The sequence below is a fragment of the Agelaius tricolor genome, unplaced genomic scaffold, assembly GCF_023055355.1.
Source record: "Agelaius tricolor isolate 1412-34295 unplaced genomic scaffold, bAgeTri1.0.p SCAF_17, whole genome shotgun sequence".
Taxonomy (NCBI): domain Eukaryota; kingdom Metazoa; phylum Chordata; class Aves; order Passeriformes; family Icteridae; genus Agelaius; species Agelaius tricolor.
This window is the reverse complement of record NW_027269277.1, coordinates 184,468-204,057: the sequence shown is the minus strand read 5'-3', so window position 1 is coordinate 204,057 and position 19,590 is coordinate 184,468. Positions and strand designations below refer to the sequence as shown.

The window sequence follows — 19,590 nt, the reverse complement described above, 5'->3', positions numbered from 1 at the left end:
GCAACTCTGTAGTGTTTCACTTTTAAAGGAACATCTTTGATTCCAAAGGAGAAAATAAGATAAGCAAAGAAGTCTTTCTCTCCAACTTCTGAAAGGCTTATGGCTTCCTAAAATAAGTGAATCTTTCAGCATTCCACAGCTGATTAAGAGCATCAAATGCCTGTGAAACAGCAAAGATGGTAAGCAAAGCAAACTAGTTTTTCAGTCTAAGTCAAAATTGAAACAAGTTACCTTCTTCTAGTACAGTAAGACAAGCTGCATGTCATGGCAATGGAAGTGCTGTATAGATTAAAGAAAAAAAGGAAAATAAATTCCCCAATGCATTAGAAATTCTCCAAATTCAACAATCCTTGGATAAAAGCATTTATGGCACCAGTTTTGAAACTAAAGCTGTAATGCAGCTCACTGTAGACGCAGTATTGCCATGTAGTGTGGGGAGGGGGTATTTTGTGACCAGTATCTCTCAGTGAAGATGCTTAAAAAGGCTGCATATGCAGCATATTAACAAAATTTAAGCCTTATGAAGTGAGGAATTGGTTTAGGTTGAGACATATCAGCTCAACTATTGGGAGTTGGAAGCAAGAAATGCAGACTTGATGTTTAGTTGGATGCCTAACTCTGTTTAGTTTGACACTGCGTTGCAGGGATACCCAGGGATGCATGTGGCACAGTCTGTGGCAAGTTGTTATAACTTGGGTGAAGCCATGAAGTTCAAAAGATACTCTTGAATATAGTAAACATGAAGACCTCCAACTAAAAAACCAAACCACAAACCCAAAACCTTTGTACTACTGTTTAGTCCTCAGTAAATTTTGTCGTTCAACTTATGGATTTAACATGGCAGTGCACCATTGAAAAGGAATGAGAATCCATAAGCCATGCAACCTTTCTCTAAGCCATTTCAGTTCATTCCAAGCCAGTGAGTGAATCCTCCACCATTTAAAGAAGTAGTAAGAACTTGCAACTGAATAATCTGCAAACGAAACTTGTGCCATTTTTTTGAAATGGGGGCAATTACTGTAGGTTAGCTTGTGCTGTAAAACATATTTTTCTCAATTTGTTGTCTCTTCTCTTAATTGCAGGGGGATAACTTCTAGAAGATACCACTGAAATAGTGCTGGTTCATCTGTTGACTGCAGATGTGAGTGGTGCCTGTACCAATACGTAAGGTAAATATTAGAGCAATGTAATAGCTGCAAGGAAGTTCCCTGGTCATTGTGTTCGTAGGTTTGAATGGATGTTCTTCATGGCTAAGTGTTGTTTTGACTTCTGGTTAAGTTTTGGAGGAGGAGGCTTGAGAAGGCTTTGTAAACCAGCCAGTTTGGGAATGGCAGCAAGACACTACTTGTCTGCAAAAACAGGGCCAATTTGGGTACGGCTAAAGAAAAACATGTTTACAACTGAACTTCAAGTCATGTGGCAGAAAGTGCTGAGCATGAATTTTTATAAGAGCAGATCATAAAAATCAGAGTTGTAATAATAAATGTTAGTATTTACATTTAATCAGTCTTGTTAAATGTGCAGGATTAACAATTAAAGTGAGTATAATCTTGGATTAGGAATTGATCTCTGCAGAGGTCCTGGGATTAAGCTGCAGACTTCAGGTGCCTCCAGAATGGTTGGAGACTGTAGAACAGCTGTGTTTCTTGGCTCTAAATCCTACCCTATTAAAATAATTTTTCAAGAAGATTGAAGAGCAGTAGTCTTTGGATTTTATGTGAAAGTGTGACTTGCTCCTATTTCTCTGAAAACTCAGAAGAAAAAAGGTGGTAGTGGCTGTCATGTTAATCTAGCTTTCTGGAAAATAAAATTTCTCTACTAAATGGTTGCTAGTAAAAAAATGGAAGTAACTTAGAGCGTGTGCAGAATTTAATCTAGTACAGATCAAAGGAAAAGGACAACTACCTTTTCTGAGAGAAGCATTTATGTAAAGAAGCATGTGTACTCCCTTATGTAATTCTTTATTGAGTCTGTAAATGTAAGAACCTCTTTTGCTGCTAGTTTCAAATTCTACTTTCAAGAACCAACTTTAAAATGGTAAAAAAGAAGAAGCTGTAGTTTGTATAGTTGGTCTATCTGCTAGCTGGTCACTGTTACCAGGGAGATTCTATCTTGTGGGAAGGATAGGTTCTGTTGTATACTGCATGATGTTTGTAGCCTCAGTTGGGCTTCAATTCATTCTCCCTATAGAGTGTCAGTAACAGCAATTCAATAAATGTGCAATGCCTTTGTCAGAATATGCTAATAATGTTTTATAAATACTCCTGATAAATTGCTGCTCTTACCCTGATAATAAAGGAAAAATATGCTTTATTTCAGGGTACTGGAATGTGTTTCAGATAAAATACAGAATCATCACAAGTGTTTTCTGTTCAGGGGATGCGTGTAGTTAAGCAAAACAGAAGCTTCTGCCCTACCAGCTTTTTATTTTTCTGATGCTTGATAAAATTTCAACCAGCAAATGCTGTCCTTGTCTTTGTTTTCCTTTTAAGATGTGGGTGTTGAAATATTTAAATTAGAGTCTTACTGAAAGGACACTTCACAATAGATGTTTCTAAAGGTTAAGAAAACTGAACCTTTTTCATTCAAAAATCACTGATGTCACTAGTGTGCCACTAAAGTGGATTAGGGAAATAGGTCTAAAAGTAGCATTTCCCCTTTCATTTCCCCAACCACTTGCAAAAAACCACGAGGAGTCAGTTTTTAAATTTATAGTTTGACCCAGATGGAGGTCTTAAATTCTCTAATGAAGAGATGAAATGCTGTCTTAAATGCAGCATTCTAAGAGACTTTAAAAGATACTGACAAATCATCATACAGGTTGTGTCAGAATGTTTTCAACTTCCTGTGTGTGCACCTCAGTTCTCTCTGTTAGCTGGAAAGCTGAAGCTTAATTATTCTTGACAAGTGAAAAAGCTTTCCTTTATTAAAAAAAAAAAAAAAAAAGGTGCTTTTTTCAGTTTAGTAAATCTGTTGTGACCATGTTGTAATAAATACAGGTATTAGAGACAAAAGCACACTCTTACCAGCCTTGTCTTCAGCTTCTAAATGTTTCCAGATTCTTAGCAGGCATGGTACCAATGTTAAGGGACAGTAAATAGATCTTGTGGCAAGGAAGGTAATAATAATAGCCTTGTGGAAAATCAGGGTGCAAATGGAATTGCCAGGCGTATACCTTCCCTTGATTACAAGTTTGATTTTATTTATAGCACATTATTACTTACAGATTAATACCAGTGTATTACAGAACTTCTGAGTAGCATGCTGAGGTTATCAAGAGCTGGTGGAATTTTGTGGTGAGTAGAATTTGAAGGGGGAATTCACTCAGGAATTGTGGTACTTAGTACCTGCCCTGGAGACAGTCTTATACAAGCAGTATGCATTAATACAAGTTGTCCTCGGGGCATTTTGATTATTGTAGTTAGCTATTGATGTGGTTTCATACTGTTGGAACAGATCGAATACAATCCAAATGTATTAACTGTATATATAAAATGAATTCAAAGATAATCTAGCATTTTTGTCTCTTGGCTTCTGAGAGGGTACTAACCTGCATTTCCTTTTTCCAGTTACAGTGAAAGGTGAAGGTGGCAGCGCAGCAGTGGATGTGCATTGGAAATCAAAGGATAACAAATCACAACTGATACAGCCTGGCTTTCGAATGTAGTGCTGCCCACCATTTTCTAGAGGAATGTGTAAGCATTCTGGAGTTGCCTTTGAAAGTAGCACTACCGATATCTTGGACATACATAAAATTTATGGTGGAAGCCAACTGCTGTCTGCCATAGCTCACACCTTCCAACAGTCCAGAGTGAGATGGTTCATTGCTCCTTGCACACACATCCTACAGCAGTGAAATACTTTGGTTGCCTTTTACACATGTGCTTGCCATTTATGCTGATAAAAAGAGCAAGTTACACAGAAGTAAGTCTTAGTCCACTTGAATACAGAGGACTTCACCAAGAAACCACGGAAAGTTCTGCTATATTACATTAACAGTTTTGTCCCAACCTTCTGGATGAGAGGAGGGGAGTATTGCTGTACTGAGACAATGTTAGTGATGAATGGCCAGAATAATTAGTGTTCCTCGATGTACACTGGACATCTTGGTGCTTCCTTCAAAACTTTGTCTTGATTTTGATGCATTTTTCTCTTACATACATGTTGATGGGCCAATGTATGTGAGAGGAATCCTCAGGCATTGGTATTTCATGTAGAAAACTCATAAAGAATTATGGATAATAAAATTTATACTGACTTCTGTGGTAGACATAAACTGATCTCATTTAAACAACCCTCAGTCCATAATGAGTGGCTGAAGAAGAAGAAGAAGCATGCATACCTTGTCTAGAGAATTAAAACTTTGTTTGGGGTGAGGATATCACTTTAAATCTCAGTTAGGGGCTGCAGATTCTAGGAGTAAATCTGTGTAGCAGATTGGTAGAATTGCAGTATTTCCCAGGGCAAATAAATTTACTGTTAACAAGAATTATGGGTTTGAGGTTTTATTGTCTAATTTAAAAGAAAAACATATTCTTCTTGGACACACTTGGATGGTGGTCGAGATCGCTAGTGTTACATTTGGAAGGTTATCTATCGTTACAAAGCGATCTCAGTATCTCTTCTGCAAGAAGGAGTAACATTCTGTACTGCTTTTCAGCAATAGCTTAGTGTTGAGCGCTGCTGTTCAGGCTGAACTGGATAATTCTTCCTAAAGTGTAATGCCAAAATGGCAGCTACTGTATGATCAGTTCCTGCCTAAAATCCTACTTAATGAGAATGTACCCTGATCTACAGTATTAGCTCATGCACAGAGTCAAACTTTTCATTGAAGGCTATCAGTTGAAATGTATCAATAGATTCTGCAGCAGACAAATACTCCAGTGCTGTTCTTTGTGGTATTTTCCCTCTGCTGGAAAAAAAGAGTGAATTACTTAAGCATGTGTGACTTTGAGAAGAACCACTCAAAAATGGTTTCTGAGTATGTGACTGCTCATCTTACCTTGCTCCTGTCGCTGTGCTGTTCTGATGTGTATGCTGCCAGAGTCACTTGGTCATTGGGTAAAGGAAAGTTCACCCCCTTCTAAAATAACACTGTGGTATAAATCAAGCTGTAAATAAGATTTTTAACTAAGTTGACTCTGCAAGAGATGATTGATGATTCACTTGATTTGTTGCTGTCAGCAAATAGACAAAGGTGAAGTCTTTTCAAAGACCAGACACTGTTCCTTCCTTAGTGGCTCTACCTTCATACCTTGGGTTTGCCACAGAATTAATTTTGGTGTGAAAGTGGGTAAACAATCTGGAATGTGTTTAGAAAGGACTCTAAAGGGTGTGAGGTTGGGGTTGAAGTGGCTAATCAAAAACTCCATACATTTTTGGACTTTGTGAATATCTATATCTGCAGATTCTCCAAGCTGTTGATAAGTGTTCAAGATCTGGGAAGTATTTTCATTTAATTGTACTTGCAGACATTAGTATCTTGGCTGCAGCAGCTGCATGTGAAATAATCATAAAACTAAACCTGCCCATCTATACCAAAGGTTTCCTTTAGAGGAGGGAGTGGGTGAAGTACTTCAGTGTTCAGGTTTGTAACGCTGACTTCAATGAAGCAGGTGTGTGATTCTCCCAGTGTTGGAAGTACTTCTATTTACATCAGAAACTGCTGTGTTCTGATGCGGTGGCTGAGGTGTCTTCTACATCCAAGTGCGTGTCCCCTTTGATAAATGAGCGTTAGTAGTTATCTTGGCTACCTACAGATTTGAAAAAGGAATTACGAAATTATGGATACTGTATGTATTTCCTTCTGCAAAGCAGTAGTGCTCATGACAACTGGAAAAAATCCCAAAACAACTGAATTGCCAATTAGTCATGATTTTGAAATATTTTGCACACTGCTCACCAAGTGCAGTGAGCTGTGATTGAGCTGTAGCCCACTTTATTCACAGTGCCTGCAGCCATGTGTTATGAATATTTCCACACTACAGAGACCTGGAACTCATTCCAGAGTCCTGAAAAAGGTCAGAATTTGTCTAAACCTTTGCTGGTGGCTCTTAAAATTGGTCCATTGGTAGGTCTCAGTACCTGTCATAAAACTTGCAAAGTACAGGCAAAACCATGCCCATTTACTGTGTACAATTTTATCATTCTGCTGCTCTGATTTTTCCCAACCCTTTAAATCATTAGTTTGGTAACACTGGGTTCTTGAAAGCTGCTTTAAGTAACAGGGTAGGAATTGGCTCAGAACACTAACCAAGAAATTCTGGTCTCTAGGATACTTTGTTCCTCTTGGATTCTTCAAGCCGTGATGTTCCAGCTTCATCATCAACAGAATTGCTTCATTTTCCATCTGTTCTGGTGAAAGGACAGTTACAAAGATGACTGGACTTTTCTGACTTGCTATGATAAGTAGTGATGGTTAATACTGCCCGGGCAGGGTGGAAAGCTACCTTCAGTAGTTCCTGCAGTGGTATTAGAAAGGGACATCTTAATAAGACAAGTAAAATAGTGGGGAATTTTATTCTCAGCTTTGGATGACTTAAATTCCTGACCTTTTTGAAGTTACCCAGATAATTGTTTTAAGAGATTATCATCTCCTAAATAATTGTTTTGGTTTATATGTGGACTTCTACACAGCAGTTGAAAAGAGGCATTATTCATGCGTAAAGTGCATGTTCAGAATTTATTTTCAAAAGTCAGACAATAGAAAACCACTGTAAAAGGCAATTTTAACAACTACGTTTGCCACATAAGGTTGAAAATCTCTATTTAGTCCTTCATTCCTCCAAAACATCACCATTGTGAATTCTGTTTTAACACTGGAAATAAATTGTTCTTTACAGTATTAAGAAATTTATTTCTTTGGGCAATAACCTTAAGTTCAGACTAAATTTACTAGGTGATAGGGTGCTAGCTGCCACAAAGAGGAAGTCCCTATGTGAGATATTTTGGTGTAATAACTATTGATACAAAATATTTGCATTTTCAATAATTTTGCAAAGATGTAGTTAACAATCTGCTTTCCCTGTTTCCTGCTGAGTGTTAGAAACGATTTTATTTTGACAACAGTTTTGTACCTTAGAGTTTAAGTTCCTAAGATTTGGTTTCTGTACTAAGCCAAAAAAAAAAAAAAAAAAAGGTAGTTTCACACTTGAACTGCAGCAGGAAGATGTAATCACGGATGTGGGTTCCAGTACGCTGTTGTACAGGAGAACAGCTCTGGCGGCAGAGCTCTCCGCCATGAATCCAGAAGAACAGATTGTAACATGGCTTATTTCACTAGGAGTCTTAAATTCCCCTAAGAAAATAGTGGATGATCCAGAGGGGTTCCTGAAAACCTCTCTGAAAGATGGAACTGTGCTTTGCAAACTCATTAATCGGCTGCTTCCGGGATCTGCAGAAAAGGTAATGCTTTCTGATGTATTTTGCTGTTTTGAGACAGCCCTGCTCAATGAAACCCTGCACTGGGCATTCTGAGGCCTAGCTACTCTGGTGAGAGGAGCAAGGAGCTTCAGAGAGAGGTGTTTTACATTTAAGTTTCTGATTGAGAGCCAAGTATGATTGTAGCTTTGGTTCCTTGATTTTGTTTCTACATCCAGAAAAAAAACCTGCAAGGTTGCAGTTGATTCGCTTACCCACGTTCAGTCAGCGTCAGGAAATACTTGGCCTACCAGAGATCAGAATATCTTGATTTTAAATAGAAGGATTTGCAGTGTGTCAGTATTTACATCAATATAATTAATTGCAACTGTAAATATAGTCAGTCTTTCAAAACTCTTACTGCAAAATGCTTTGTTAGTCAGGAAATGCACTGGAGAAGCAGATTGGAACAGGAATAAGCAAATAACACTTGCATTGTGCCATTTGGTCTGTCCCAAGACCAGCAAATCCATTGGTACTGAAGCCATGTGAATGCCTCCTGTTACAGTTTGACAAGGCGTGTATTCACAGTCCAGAAGTGTGTAAGAATCTGAAGGAGAAGAAAAAGGGAAGGAGTCCAATGAGAGATAGGAACTGGCAACACAGAAGAGAAGCTTTTAAAAAGCAACTACACAACAGGTTCTCCACCCCATAAAAAAGGAGCCTTTCATTATGCAGAAATCAATTTTGCTAGCTCCTTATCTTTTTCTTACTTGCGGTGGTTCGGGGCAGCATGTTGTTAAAGGTCATCAATTTCCCACTGTCAGTTAGGGCACTGTCATATGCTGGCATTCAAAACAAGATGCCGACAGTTTCTATGTGTGCATCACTTCCTCCAGTGGCTTTCTTCCTGCTTCAACAGCTTGCCTGCCACCCCCACCCGCCCCCTGAAGAAGCTTCCCTAATTCAGTATAAAAGGTACATGTCAATATTCATGCAGGCCTTCTCAGTACAGGCAATGCAATGAGATCAGTGGATTTTCTTTCTTTAGTATTGCCTGGAGCCTAAAAATGAAGCTGATTGCATCAGTAATATTCAAGAGTTCTTGAAAGGCTGCGCACTTCTGAAAGTGGAGGTAAGTCAACTTAGATCCTTTCTTTTATTGTAACATGCCAGTTTGATCAGCCTTCTCAAAAGAAGCCAGATATCAGAGGGAAAAAGTTGGTATCTTTTGTATTAATAACACAAATCAGAGCATAGATGATTCAATATTCATTCTGGGTAATTTGGAAACAGTGAGCTTAACAGATTCTCATCTCTCACAGTATTAACTGTGAGCTTAACAGATTCTCATCTTTTGAGACAAAGCATGCAGCAATAACAGGAGATCTGTCTAAACAGACTTAACCTAGACCTGTTCATAATTTTTTTTTTCATTATTAGAAGGAATTGCACATTTTAGCCCTGCTTTAATTGGAAGGTGAAGTATCCTTAATACTGCACTAGTTTTTCATCCCCTGCAACTGTTGTGTAAGATTCTGCGAAACATTAAATTGTTCCTTACACACACACACAAAAAAAAAAAAAATCCTAATGAAGTCAAAAGATACCTTTCTTGTGGCTATTCCCGATCCTATCTGTGTAGATTCTTATGCTTAACCATAGCTCATATTTGTAAGATCAGAGTCTAAATGAATCACTTCACAGTTCAATTAATTTTGCCATCAAATTTGTTACTATCTAAAGACTTTTGTGTCACACTTAAATTCCTACAGTAAAAAAAAAAAAAAAAAAAACAAACCTGTAACTATTTTGTTTGAAATATGCTCAAGATTGTGGAAAAATTTTCTGAAGATGAGAAAGCAGGGACAGAATCCTTGGACATTATACAGAATATTCATGCACCACAGTGAGAAAAGTCCAACCCACAATAGCACTGTTCCTGCATTTTTTCTTCTGAAGGTCTAAACAAGAAAAGGGCCTTTCTGCTCTTTAGAGCTTTTTAGCTAAGCAGCATGAAAATGTGCTCATTCCAGAACTGTCTCCCTGGTCTTTTGTTGCCCAGTGATGCATTTCTTGGAGCCTGCTGCAGCAGCGCAGTCTTAGGAGCATTTATATATATAGAGAGAGAGATTTATAATCCCTGAAGGCCTATTGCATCAGAAATCACTTGTTGCTAGTCTTCTGGTACTGACCATGTGATTTCCTCCATTTTTCTGAGAGTTTACTTTTCTATTTGTAAACTAATAATAAAATGGTTGTGATGGAAGGTATTTTTAAAAATGGGAATCTTAAACAGCTAAAAGGTAGGACAGAACAGTCCTCACCTGTTGTGCAGTGCCATCTCATAGCTTTGAAGCTCATTCTGCAATATTGCAGTCACACTCCAGAATTTTCAGATACTCAGAACAGGCAACATGGTGTGTCCATCTCTAGGTGTTCCTCTGATCCTTCATGTGCCTTTTCTTCTTTGGTTTTAATAAAGTCAAGTTTTCTGGCTCCTTTTTTCTTCTGATTTATAACCCACTTCATCTTTGAAATATTCTGAGCCTTCAGTAGCTTCCCTTATGCTCACGTGTGCCTCTCCTGTTTGCTGTGAGAGGAGACTTCAAAAGCTGGATAAAAACTTGAGCCTCTCTAGCTCGAGTTTAAATTTTGCAGTGAAATGACAACAATTTCTTCTTGGTTTGTTTTTTTTCTTTTCCAAAATATTGTCATTTTAGAACACCAAGACATAAATTTTACTTCTTCCTAGTTCCTCTGTAGCCTCATGTAGAAGGCTCAAGGTAGGACAGCTGAGATGGTGGGCAAGACATGGCACAGGCAGAGTGCTTATGCTTCCTTCCGTCTCTTCTCCCATGTTGCCAGCTTTTCTGAGTCCTCTCAGGCAAAGCCTCTGCCATCTGTTCCTTCTAAAAGCCGCTCTGTTTGGAACATCTTGACAAGGAGACTCTAAGCAGCATTCCTACCAGTGATCCTCCCTCAAGCCTGACCCCTAGTTTGCCTTGGGAAGGGCCATTGCCCTTTAGGAGGGGGTTTACTGTGTCACATTAACTCTGGAAGCGTGTCTGGAGCATCAGAACAGGCAGAGAACCTTCTGCTTCCAAGATCTATCAGCATTTAAGTTGCAGTGATCAAGTATTAGGTAAAAGGAAGATGAGCACAGAATAGGGTTCTGTTTTGCCTCAGCAACATAGCCTGAGGAAAGAGTAACATCACGAAAGGTCTGGGCTTAGTACATTTTAATTCTGTGACAGCCATCCTGCTGCTTACCCAGACCATGGATATGAAAATCAAACCCCAGTGGTTCTCTCAAATTCTGCCCTTCTCCAAGTGCCACAGTGAACTCTTTGCTTCTTAGATGTGAAGTACCCTAGGGTTGGACCTGAGCCACTTCTGTCTTGAGACTGACAAGGGTATGTTAAGGTCAAATATTCTGTTCCTGTTGCACATGTGAACAAAAGAGGGTATTTTGAGGAGAGTTCACAGCTTATTTTCTGGACGCTGACTTGTACAAAAGGGCCTCATCCTGGGAAATCTTAAATATGACATTAGCATGCCATCCTGGCATCCCTTGGCTTCATTGTACTCTACCTTCCATTTGCTTTTGTCATGGGTGTTTGTGCAGCTGCCATGTAATACACCACTTCCCTGGACATTGCCAGCATGCAGGAAAGGTGGTCAGTGTGGAAGGCAGGGTTTCCAGCAGCTTTTGGTGGAAACTCAAGTCCCACCTCCCACTGAACAGACACTGCTTGCCAGTCTTTCCCGGTAGGAGGGAATGCATAGAGGTTACTCTTTCAGAACTACACATACGCACTTCCCTCCTACCCTTTGTTGTCCTGGTAACTCAGCAAATGGAAGAAAGACACAGTGAGGCAAACAGCAATTTCTCTTGTTTACAGGTGCAGTGAAGCATTTGGACATAGGGGTAGAAGGACACTGACCTTCCTGCCATGAGCTGGCTCCATTAAGATGAAGCCATTCTGCAGGCTGGAGGTGTGAGCTGGAAGAATCCACCTCATGGCAGAGTATAAATAACAAAACTGTTCCTTAGCTTCAGCCCAGGACTGAAGCCTGAAATCTTTTGTTCTTTCATGTGTGTTAGTCCTAAAAGAGATGGCAAGCAGGGGAATCACCCCATCCTTCTAACCAGGCAAGTGTTTTAATGAGGTGATATAATGAGACTGTGTCCAAAACTTTCCAACAGCTTTTCAGTGCTAGAATTTGATCCAGGTTATAAGAATATCAGTCAGCCCAGCTCTGCTGAGGCAAAGGACTAGTCAAAACACATGGGCACTTCATTGGAGCTTAGGTGTCCTTAGAGGATTCTTTCATGGTTTGGACTGAGGAACAGTGCAGAAATCCTGAATGTGCTTCATTTACACTGTGGCTTCAGCATCTGAGCAGTGTATGTGACCCAAGAGCTGGTCCAGTAAATGAGCGCTGCTAAGGTAATACCAGCTGGATGCTGGTGGGTTGAAGTGGAAAGTGGACAACAAAGAGTTTTGTCCTGATGGTGAGGTGGAGTCTAGTGTAGAAAAGACAGGGAAGAGATCATGACTAAAGAGAAAAATCATAGAAGGCTCCTGGCCTAGCTTGTTCTTGAGGACAAAAATGGGAACTTTGATTTTGCTCTTGACACCAGTGTGCATATAACAACAGTAGATCAATAGCTAAGCACCATTTGTTAGTGAAGAAGAACAAAACCCTCATTCAGTAGCCGCATTTTATTAACTACAAAACTTATGACAAGGTCTGAATTTTGTGAACTAAGAACAGTATACGCAAGATAAATCAATAGCTGGATTAACCTGGCTGTCCAGAACAATTGTAGAATATGCAGAGGGTAATTACCATCACGGGCAGCAAAGAGGTTATTTGTGCTATTGGAGATGCCTGCAACCTCCAACAAACTACCTGGATTGAAGGTGTGGGAGAGCAGGTGAGAGATCATCACCCATTTAGCTCCCCATCCATGCACTCCCAAAACGTGCTCTGCTTTGGCTTCACTCCAAAGTGACATTACCTCTCCTACCTGGATAACATCAGAAGCGAGAGCTCCTGCCCAGCACTAACCAGCACAAGCACTGGAGAATGGGTCTGTCTGCAGTTAGAGTGACCCAGTGTACCAGAGACCCCTGGCTCCAGGCGTGTGCTATGTCCCTGCATGGGGTTGGGACAGCTGGGCTTCACCCTGGATATCAGTGCAGTGCTCCATTCCCTGTCCCCACTGCAGCCTGCTGGTGTGCTGAAGCATCTGAGGATTTTCCTGTTTCCTGTAGAACAATGTTCCCCAAACAAACGGGCACGGGCAGTACAGGACGCAGGCAGTGTCACTGCCTCAACTGAACTGGGCCATCTATGGGCTCTCCTGCAGTGTTTCTCTTCACAGTGGTGCAAACCTGCTGCAATTAGTGTTCCAATAGTGTGGGTATTCCTTTTCTGTTCTATCCTTTCCTGTCCTTTTAGATTTTTCTTTCCCCTTCCCCTTCCGCTTCCCCTTCCCGTTCCCTTTATTCACTTTTTCCCTTTCCCTCCTCCCTCCCCCCCACCTCCAGCCTTTCTCTTCTTCCCTTTCCCATCTCGTTGCGCTTTGCTATCCGCTTCGTGCTCCTTCGGGGGTTTCCCGGAGCCTCCGGCCCGCGGCCGGCGGAGGGAGCTGCGGCCGCACGGCCCGCAGCGAGCGGCGGGGCGGAGCGGGGCGGCGGCGCCGCCTGTCACTTCCCCTTCCCTTCTCTTCCCTTCTCCGCGCCGCGATCCGGCTCCGGGTCAGAGCCGCAGCGGCCGCTCCGCAGCACCGCCCGCGCTGCCGCCATGCCCCGGGGCTGCACGCCCGCCCGCCCGCCGCCGTGAGTACCGACCGGCTCCGTGGCCCGGGGGTCCCCGCGGCTGTCCCAGCCGCTCAGCAGGGCTGTCTCCGGCCAGCTCCCGCGGGTGTCCCCGCTGAAGGGGGTGAGGGCACCGCGGCACCCGAGCAGGGCACCCGGGGACGGAGCGGTGCTCGAGCTGCGGGTGCTCCGCGGGGGCAGCGGCGCTCCCGCCGCCCGCCCGGCTCTGTCTCGCCGATGCTGGCGGAGCTGCGGCCGCACCGCCGCTCCCGCTGGAGGCAGAGGCAGGTCCAGTGGGAGCAGCCGGGTCAGCGAGCGCCCGGAGCGCCGCATCGCTGGGGGACGCGCGGCTCTTGCCCCTGTCCTCGGGTCTGGAGGGGTCGCGGCCGCGCCGGGCTTCGGGCTTGGCACCCAGCTGGGGGCTGTCCAACTGTGGACAGCTCGGACCCCGAACGCAGCCCGGCTTTCCCTAACTTTTCTGTGCTTCCCGTCGCGGGACTGGGATTTTGGGTGTTGATAACTTGCTAGCCGCACCCGGGTTTGGGTCTCCTGTTCTCGTCCTTCCCGAAGAGCCGGGTGCTCCGGTCGCGAAGCACCGGCTCCTGCTCATCCATCCCCTCGCTGCCTGTGGCGGAGGCTGGCGGTGCGGCAGTGCGGAGCTTCTCTTGCCCGGTGCGATGCTTGACGGAAACAGCCGGAGTGTTTTAGCGAGGGGAGCTGCAGTCTGTGATTCTGGAAGTCAGAATAGCGTTTTAATGGAGATCCTCAGATGACAGGTGTAGATTTAAATGGGGTTTTAGTTACATTCACCCCATCTTCCATGTGTTAGAAGTGAAAAAGCCTTTTCTGCCTCTATTTATCTTCTAGCTGCAGCTTGTCTTTTAGCTATGAATGGAATTATCAATGGATTGTGCTGGAAAAAGTAAATTTTAGCTCATAAATGAGGACTTTTTTGTATGAGGAATTTATTCTGGAACAAGCTGCAGAGTATATTTACATTACACTAGCTGACCCCACATAGCCACTGTTCCACAGTAGCTGTTCCAGAAAATTTCCCCATGAAGAAGTTCTAAATGTTATTACTTGCTTTTGTGCTAGATTTTTTTGCATATCTTTCTTCCTACCATTTTCACCTGGACTTTGTCAGCCTGATGACTCTGAGCTTACAGCATTATTCTCTGCATTGAAGGATTTGGGATGTATTTTTTCTACTTTGCTCCTTAGGAAAAAAAAAAAAAAGTGTTAATTCAAGGCAGGACTTTATTTTTCTGGAATTACTGAAGTGGAAGCAAAAGGATATGGATGAAAAAATGACACACCAGAGAGATGCATGCAAACAACCCAGCCTGGCTGTTGACTTTCCTCTTGTGCAACTGTAACGTCCCATTCTGCAGCAGCTGCCAACGGGGTCAGCACACGCCCGGGCTCTCTGTTACCGTCTCCCTTTCCACGGAGATGGGAGCATCGCTACTCAGGGCTGAAGGCTGTGCTTGCATGACGCTGCCTGTAACTGCAGGGCGGGAAAATTGCTTCCATGCTCCAGCTGGCAGAGGGGATGGGAGTTGCATGGTCCAAAGGAGCAAACCCAAGTGAGTGCAGGTGATAGATCAGCCCAGAAACAGCCCGAGGTAGGTGGGTATGTCCCTGGAATGTGCAGAGCAGTAGATGCGATTGGAGCTGAGGAGCTACAGGATTAAATATTTGTAATGACAGCAAACTGCCCCCATGCTAAGCATGGATTAAATTTCTTCAGGGTAGAACATGTCTTCCAGTATTGAGTAGCTGAGTCAATCTGCAAACATATTCTCAACAAAGAGCAGCCTTCGTACTGTCTGTGTTGGACTTTGGTGCTGCTCTGGTGTGTCTGTTTAAGAGGAGGAGATGCTGCAAGCGTCCAGGGCTGTGAGAGAGGACAGTCCCCTTCCTATTTGAAATATGCCAAGCGTACTCAAGGAGCTCTGTGTGGAATGCAAGAAAGTGCTGTTTTAAAGGGCAGTTCTAGCCTAAAGGTAATTAAGACTTGTGTCCTTATTAAGCAAGATACACTCATTAGTGTGTTGGAAGTGTTTGTAATTAGATGGTGTCTGCCAGGAGAGTGTTAAAATCATCTTTCCTGTTCATTGGATTTGTGTATCTGTGGTCTCGATCTGCAAGAAATCATGTATTTGGGCATTAGCAGATGGTGCCATGGTGGTACCACCGAGAGGGACTTTTTGTAACTCTTATCTTTGCTTCATTAATGGTAGGATTTGTACAGTCTGTATGAAGTTGAGAGCATTTTTCAGGTGTTAGAGGGCGTTGAAGTGTTTTGGAAACTCAAACTGCCCTCAGTGTTCTGGTGGTGATTTCTGAAGAGTACAAGGTTCAGGTTATTAGTCATGGAAAATAAGCCCTTGCTAACCGTGTATTTCTGTTTCACCATTGAGGATTAGCAGCACCAAATTCTTTAGGGTGAATTTTTTTTATATAAGATAACTGGCTTTGTCTTCCTGTAAAAAAGTGTAAATAAACTATATATTGCAATAGCAGAAAATTCCATGTGTGTTAATTCTGCTGTGGAAAATATGTGTGTGTTTATACATAGATCTGTACGTACAGCCTCAATCTCTTCAGCTCTTGATGACAAAAATAGCAACAAAATCTTTCTTTCCCTCAAGGCCAGCAATAACCTTCTTGGTGATTTTCAGAGGAGTCTCTGCTCTGCAGACAGCACTGATTCCTTCCCTGTTCCCAGCCTTACACTCCAAATGCTTCTGGGCTCCCCTGCTATTCCCACGCTGCCTGCCAGGGGTGCCCCAGGAATTCTCTGGCTGTAAAGGAAATGGAACTTGTCAGCCCTGAATGATCACCCTTTCCCTGCAGAGACACAGGGCTGCCCAGTCACCACTGTCACCCTCCAGCACCATGGGCGGCTCCAGCAGCCGCTGTGGGATGTTTTGGGCTCAACTGACTGAGTTCATCTTTCACAGGTGTTTGATCCACATGATTTGTACACTGGAGATCAGTTCTCCAAGGTCCTGAGCACATTAACAGCTGTAAATAAGGCTACTGAAGGTAAGAAAAAAGGGGTTCTTCTGTTGTCCTTTCAAACTATTTCTTGTGTGTATGAAGGGCTGGTTTTTAATTTTGTTAATTCCTACTTTATGGTGATTTCTGGAGGTTTGTCAAATTGTGCTGCTAGCACTGATGGCGGGATTGACATTTCAGGCTTCTGCCAACTCTGGGTTAAAATGTGATGTTTCAGAGTTGCTGCATGAACTCTGCAGAGCTCAATTATCACTTTACACTGAGGGACCTCTGTTCAGTTTTGAGCATTAAGCATTAAGGGGCCTCAAAGTAGGTCAGCATAAGTGATCCTCAATGTAAATGAACATGCACCTCCCAAAATGCAAATATCAGATTTTAAAAGAGTTGTGTTTTAAAGCTGAAGAGAAAAAACAGCTTCATCTGCATAATACCTTTCCTGAATGTCAAAATAAATGTTGTTGCTAGCTGCTCAGTCGATTGTATTGATGTTTTTCTCTCTCTCCTCTCCCTGGCTCTGTGGAGTAGCCTCCTGGATCTGAGAAGCAAGCTGATGGCTTGTCCTGTATCCCTGGGAGCAGGAGTAGGCTGCTGAAGCAAAACAAATCACCTTATCCTGATTCCATCCCAGATATGTAGCTGCTCCCTACAGATTGCTTTAAAATTATATTCAGTAGCATAGTCTGTGAAAGGAGAAGTTCAGCGGGGATGGGGATGATGGCACAGTGGTGCTCTGGGGAGGGGTGAGGGGATTAGAGTCTCTTTTCTGAGATGATGAGGAGCAGGTCTGCCTGGTGCTGGGAACAGTTCACAGCTTCTTGTCATAGAGGTATGTTAGGACAAACTCCTGTCCAGCAGGAGAAGAGTTCCACCAAAGTCCAGCAGGAGAAGAGTTCCATTTCCCACTTGCAGGTTACATTTGAGATGGTTTAAAGGAGGGAATTTCAAAATGAAAACTCATTACTTTCCTCTCATGGGAAGGCTTTTCTTTTAGCTTATTGCATTATGCCTATATATTATATAAACTGGTGTGTTATTTATTGTGCATATATCATACATCAACATATATAATAATATATGTCTAATAATAATATATAATGTATAATAATAATAATAGAATGCATTTGTAAACCTCCTCCTACCCCCTATGATTTGTACATACATATGTGTGCGTGTGTCTGTGTGTATAATGCTGCTCTGAAGAAGTTCAGGTTCTGAGGATGCTGTTCTGCAGCCAGGACTCAGCTCTGCTGGCAGCTCACTCTGTAGAAGTTTGGGAATGGGAGTGCGGCCTCAGCACCTCCTCAGTTACCAGCAGCACCCGCTGACCCTGTGTAGAAGCTCTTGCAGTTCAGTGTGATGGGGGATATAAAATGTAGGTTAACTTGACTGGGAGCAGCCTCTGCAAATGCTGCTATGATTGATATTTGCTTCATTAATCTGAAAGCAAAAGGAGAGAGAAACTCTCTTGCCTCTGTCCTTGCCTGTTGCTGAACTGGAGGGGTGTGATGGGGTGTGTGCTGGCAGGGTGGCAAGGCTGCAATGCCATTTTCACATCTGTCCCTTTATTTATAGCCCCAGCTCCATACTTGCAGCCACTCATGTGCCAGCTCAGCACGGGACAGGGCTTTGCTGGGGAGTAGTTCCTGTCATATTTTACTGACGGGGCTGTAGAGAAGCCGGGATCCTCTTGGTTTCATGGCAAACATCTGTTTGAACATATGCTTTCTGTGTTTAAATGGTAAAAAGCGCAATGCCTGCATATAATTAGCTGCTCAGGCAGAGATCACCCTTGGGAAAAGTACAGGGTAAAATAAATATATGTCTCAAACATTTACTTTTTGGTTGCTTAGTCAAATTCCTGAGGAGCCTGTGTCCTACAAACTGCCACTGCAGATGGTCCAGTTTGTCTATTTTGCCAGAGGCCACAGGCTGAACAGAGCATCGGGGTAAGCCTGGTACCAGCTACTGCAGTTGCTGCTGTCACCAAGGCTCTGACATGCCTGCACATCCCAACACCCGCAGCACTGCTGCATCCCAACACCCTGGCTGGAGGCAGGGGGAAGTAGGTGTCAGCTAAGGAAAGGTTGTGGGAATGTATTTCTGAGCATCCATTGGAAGTCCAATCCTTGTGTCTTCCTTGTGTCTTCATGGATCTTTCTATGTAAATAACTTGAGGCATCATTTTGTAGTGGATATACTTGTAGTTCAGCAGCTGTCCATCAAAACACAGCAATACAGATAAGCATCAAATAAGCATCATGATGTTTTTTGTCTGCAAGAGAGGGCAGGGGAGGAAAACCAGCTGTGCTGGATCAGACAAGGCTCATCTGCCAAAAATAGTGTAGGAATGTGAGCAGAAAACCCAGCTATTTTAACCGTAGTTTAAGCAACATATGGCAGCAGTGTTCCGTGCTGGACCAGGCATAAAATAGGACACTGTCATGATGCGATATAAATGATACGCTTTCCTGCCAAACTGTCAAAGGCAGTTTTACATTTGTTTCTAGGTTGCTGCAGATATTTATAAAAGCTTTGGAAGATTGGGAGGGGCAGGGAGAGTCATAAAATCCACAGTAATGGAGTAATTTCCGTGGGACTGTGGCTGATGACTTGAATAAGTGAAGTCTGGACTCAGGATTTATGCCCTCCCTTTCAGAAGGAATCAAGGGAAGAATATCTCACACTGGCAGCCAGCCACACCCCTGGCCTGTGAGTCACCAAGAGCAGCCAAAACCACTCTGCTCAAATATCAGGATGCTTCAGAGAGAAAAACCCACTCTGTTGGCCAAATGGTTTTTACATGGGGAGGGGTTTTGCAGTTTCCACAGCCCAGAAAGCTGGGAATTCACCATGCAGTTGTCGGGCAGTTGTGTAATGAGCAGGACAGGAGAGAAAACTGACCCACTGACAGCACACAAGGTTTACCATGGATGTTGTCCATCTCTGGAGCATGGACTGACTAGATGGTGTGTGAGTATGGCATGGCCGGGTTTTGTAAGGCAGCAGCACCTGGCAGCCACAGTCAAGGACCTGGTCCCCATTGTGCAAGGGTTAGGAGAGAGACAAAGCAAGTCCCTTCCCCAAGAGCTCACAATTTGTGTTGTTCCAGGTCCAATCTAAGGATAAGGTATTTTCCTATTGAAATAAAAATCCTCTGAGGAGAATAAAAGCCCAGCTGAGTTCCTGTAACTCCTACCAAACTTCCCCTTCAGAATGAGTTTTCCATGCTGACATTCAGACTGGAGGAGAATGGAGGAAAAGCAGCCTTGCAGTTTGTCTTTTCTGATTTCTGCACACGTTTTATGGCTGCATCACCCTCTCCTCTTGCAGTGTTTTTAAGGCAGAATTCCAAACACGGTCGATGGACTTGCAC

The 19,590-nt window shown here is 42.9% G+C and overlaps 1 protein-coding gene across 6 annotated transcripts in view; it reads left to right on the top strand.

The window, feature by feature from the left end:
* Positions 1–6,988: 6,988 nt before the first annotated feature.
* Positions 6,989–19,590, top strand: part of ARHGEF6 (Rac/Cdc42 guanine nucleotide exchange factor 6) — a 38,975-nt gene continuing 26,373 nt past the window's right edge. Inside the window, exons 1-3 of one of the 6 annotated variants that reach the window (XM_071442112.1) lie at positions 6,989–7,404; positions 8,411–8,494; positions 16,160–16,244. In XM_071442112.1, coding sequence (XP_071298213.1) covers positions 7,240–7,404; positions 8,411–8,494; positions 16,160–16,244 — 334 coding nt within the window. In that variant the 5' untranslated portion in view covers positions 6,989–7,239. Of the gene's footprint in view, positions 7,405–8,410; positions 8,495–13,063; positions 13,212–16,159; positions 16,245–19,590 lie in introns of those variants that run through there. The other 5 variants (XM_071442111.1, XM_071442109.1, XM_071442108.1 and 2 more) reach the window with 5 other exon arrangements.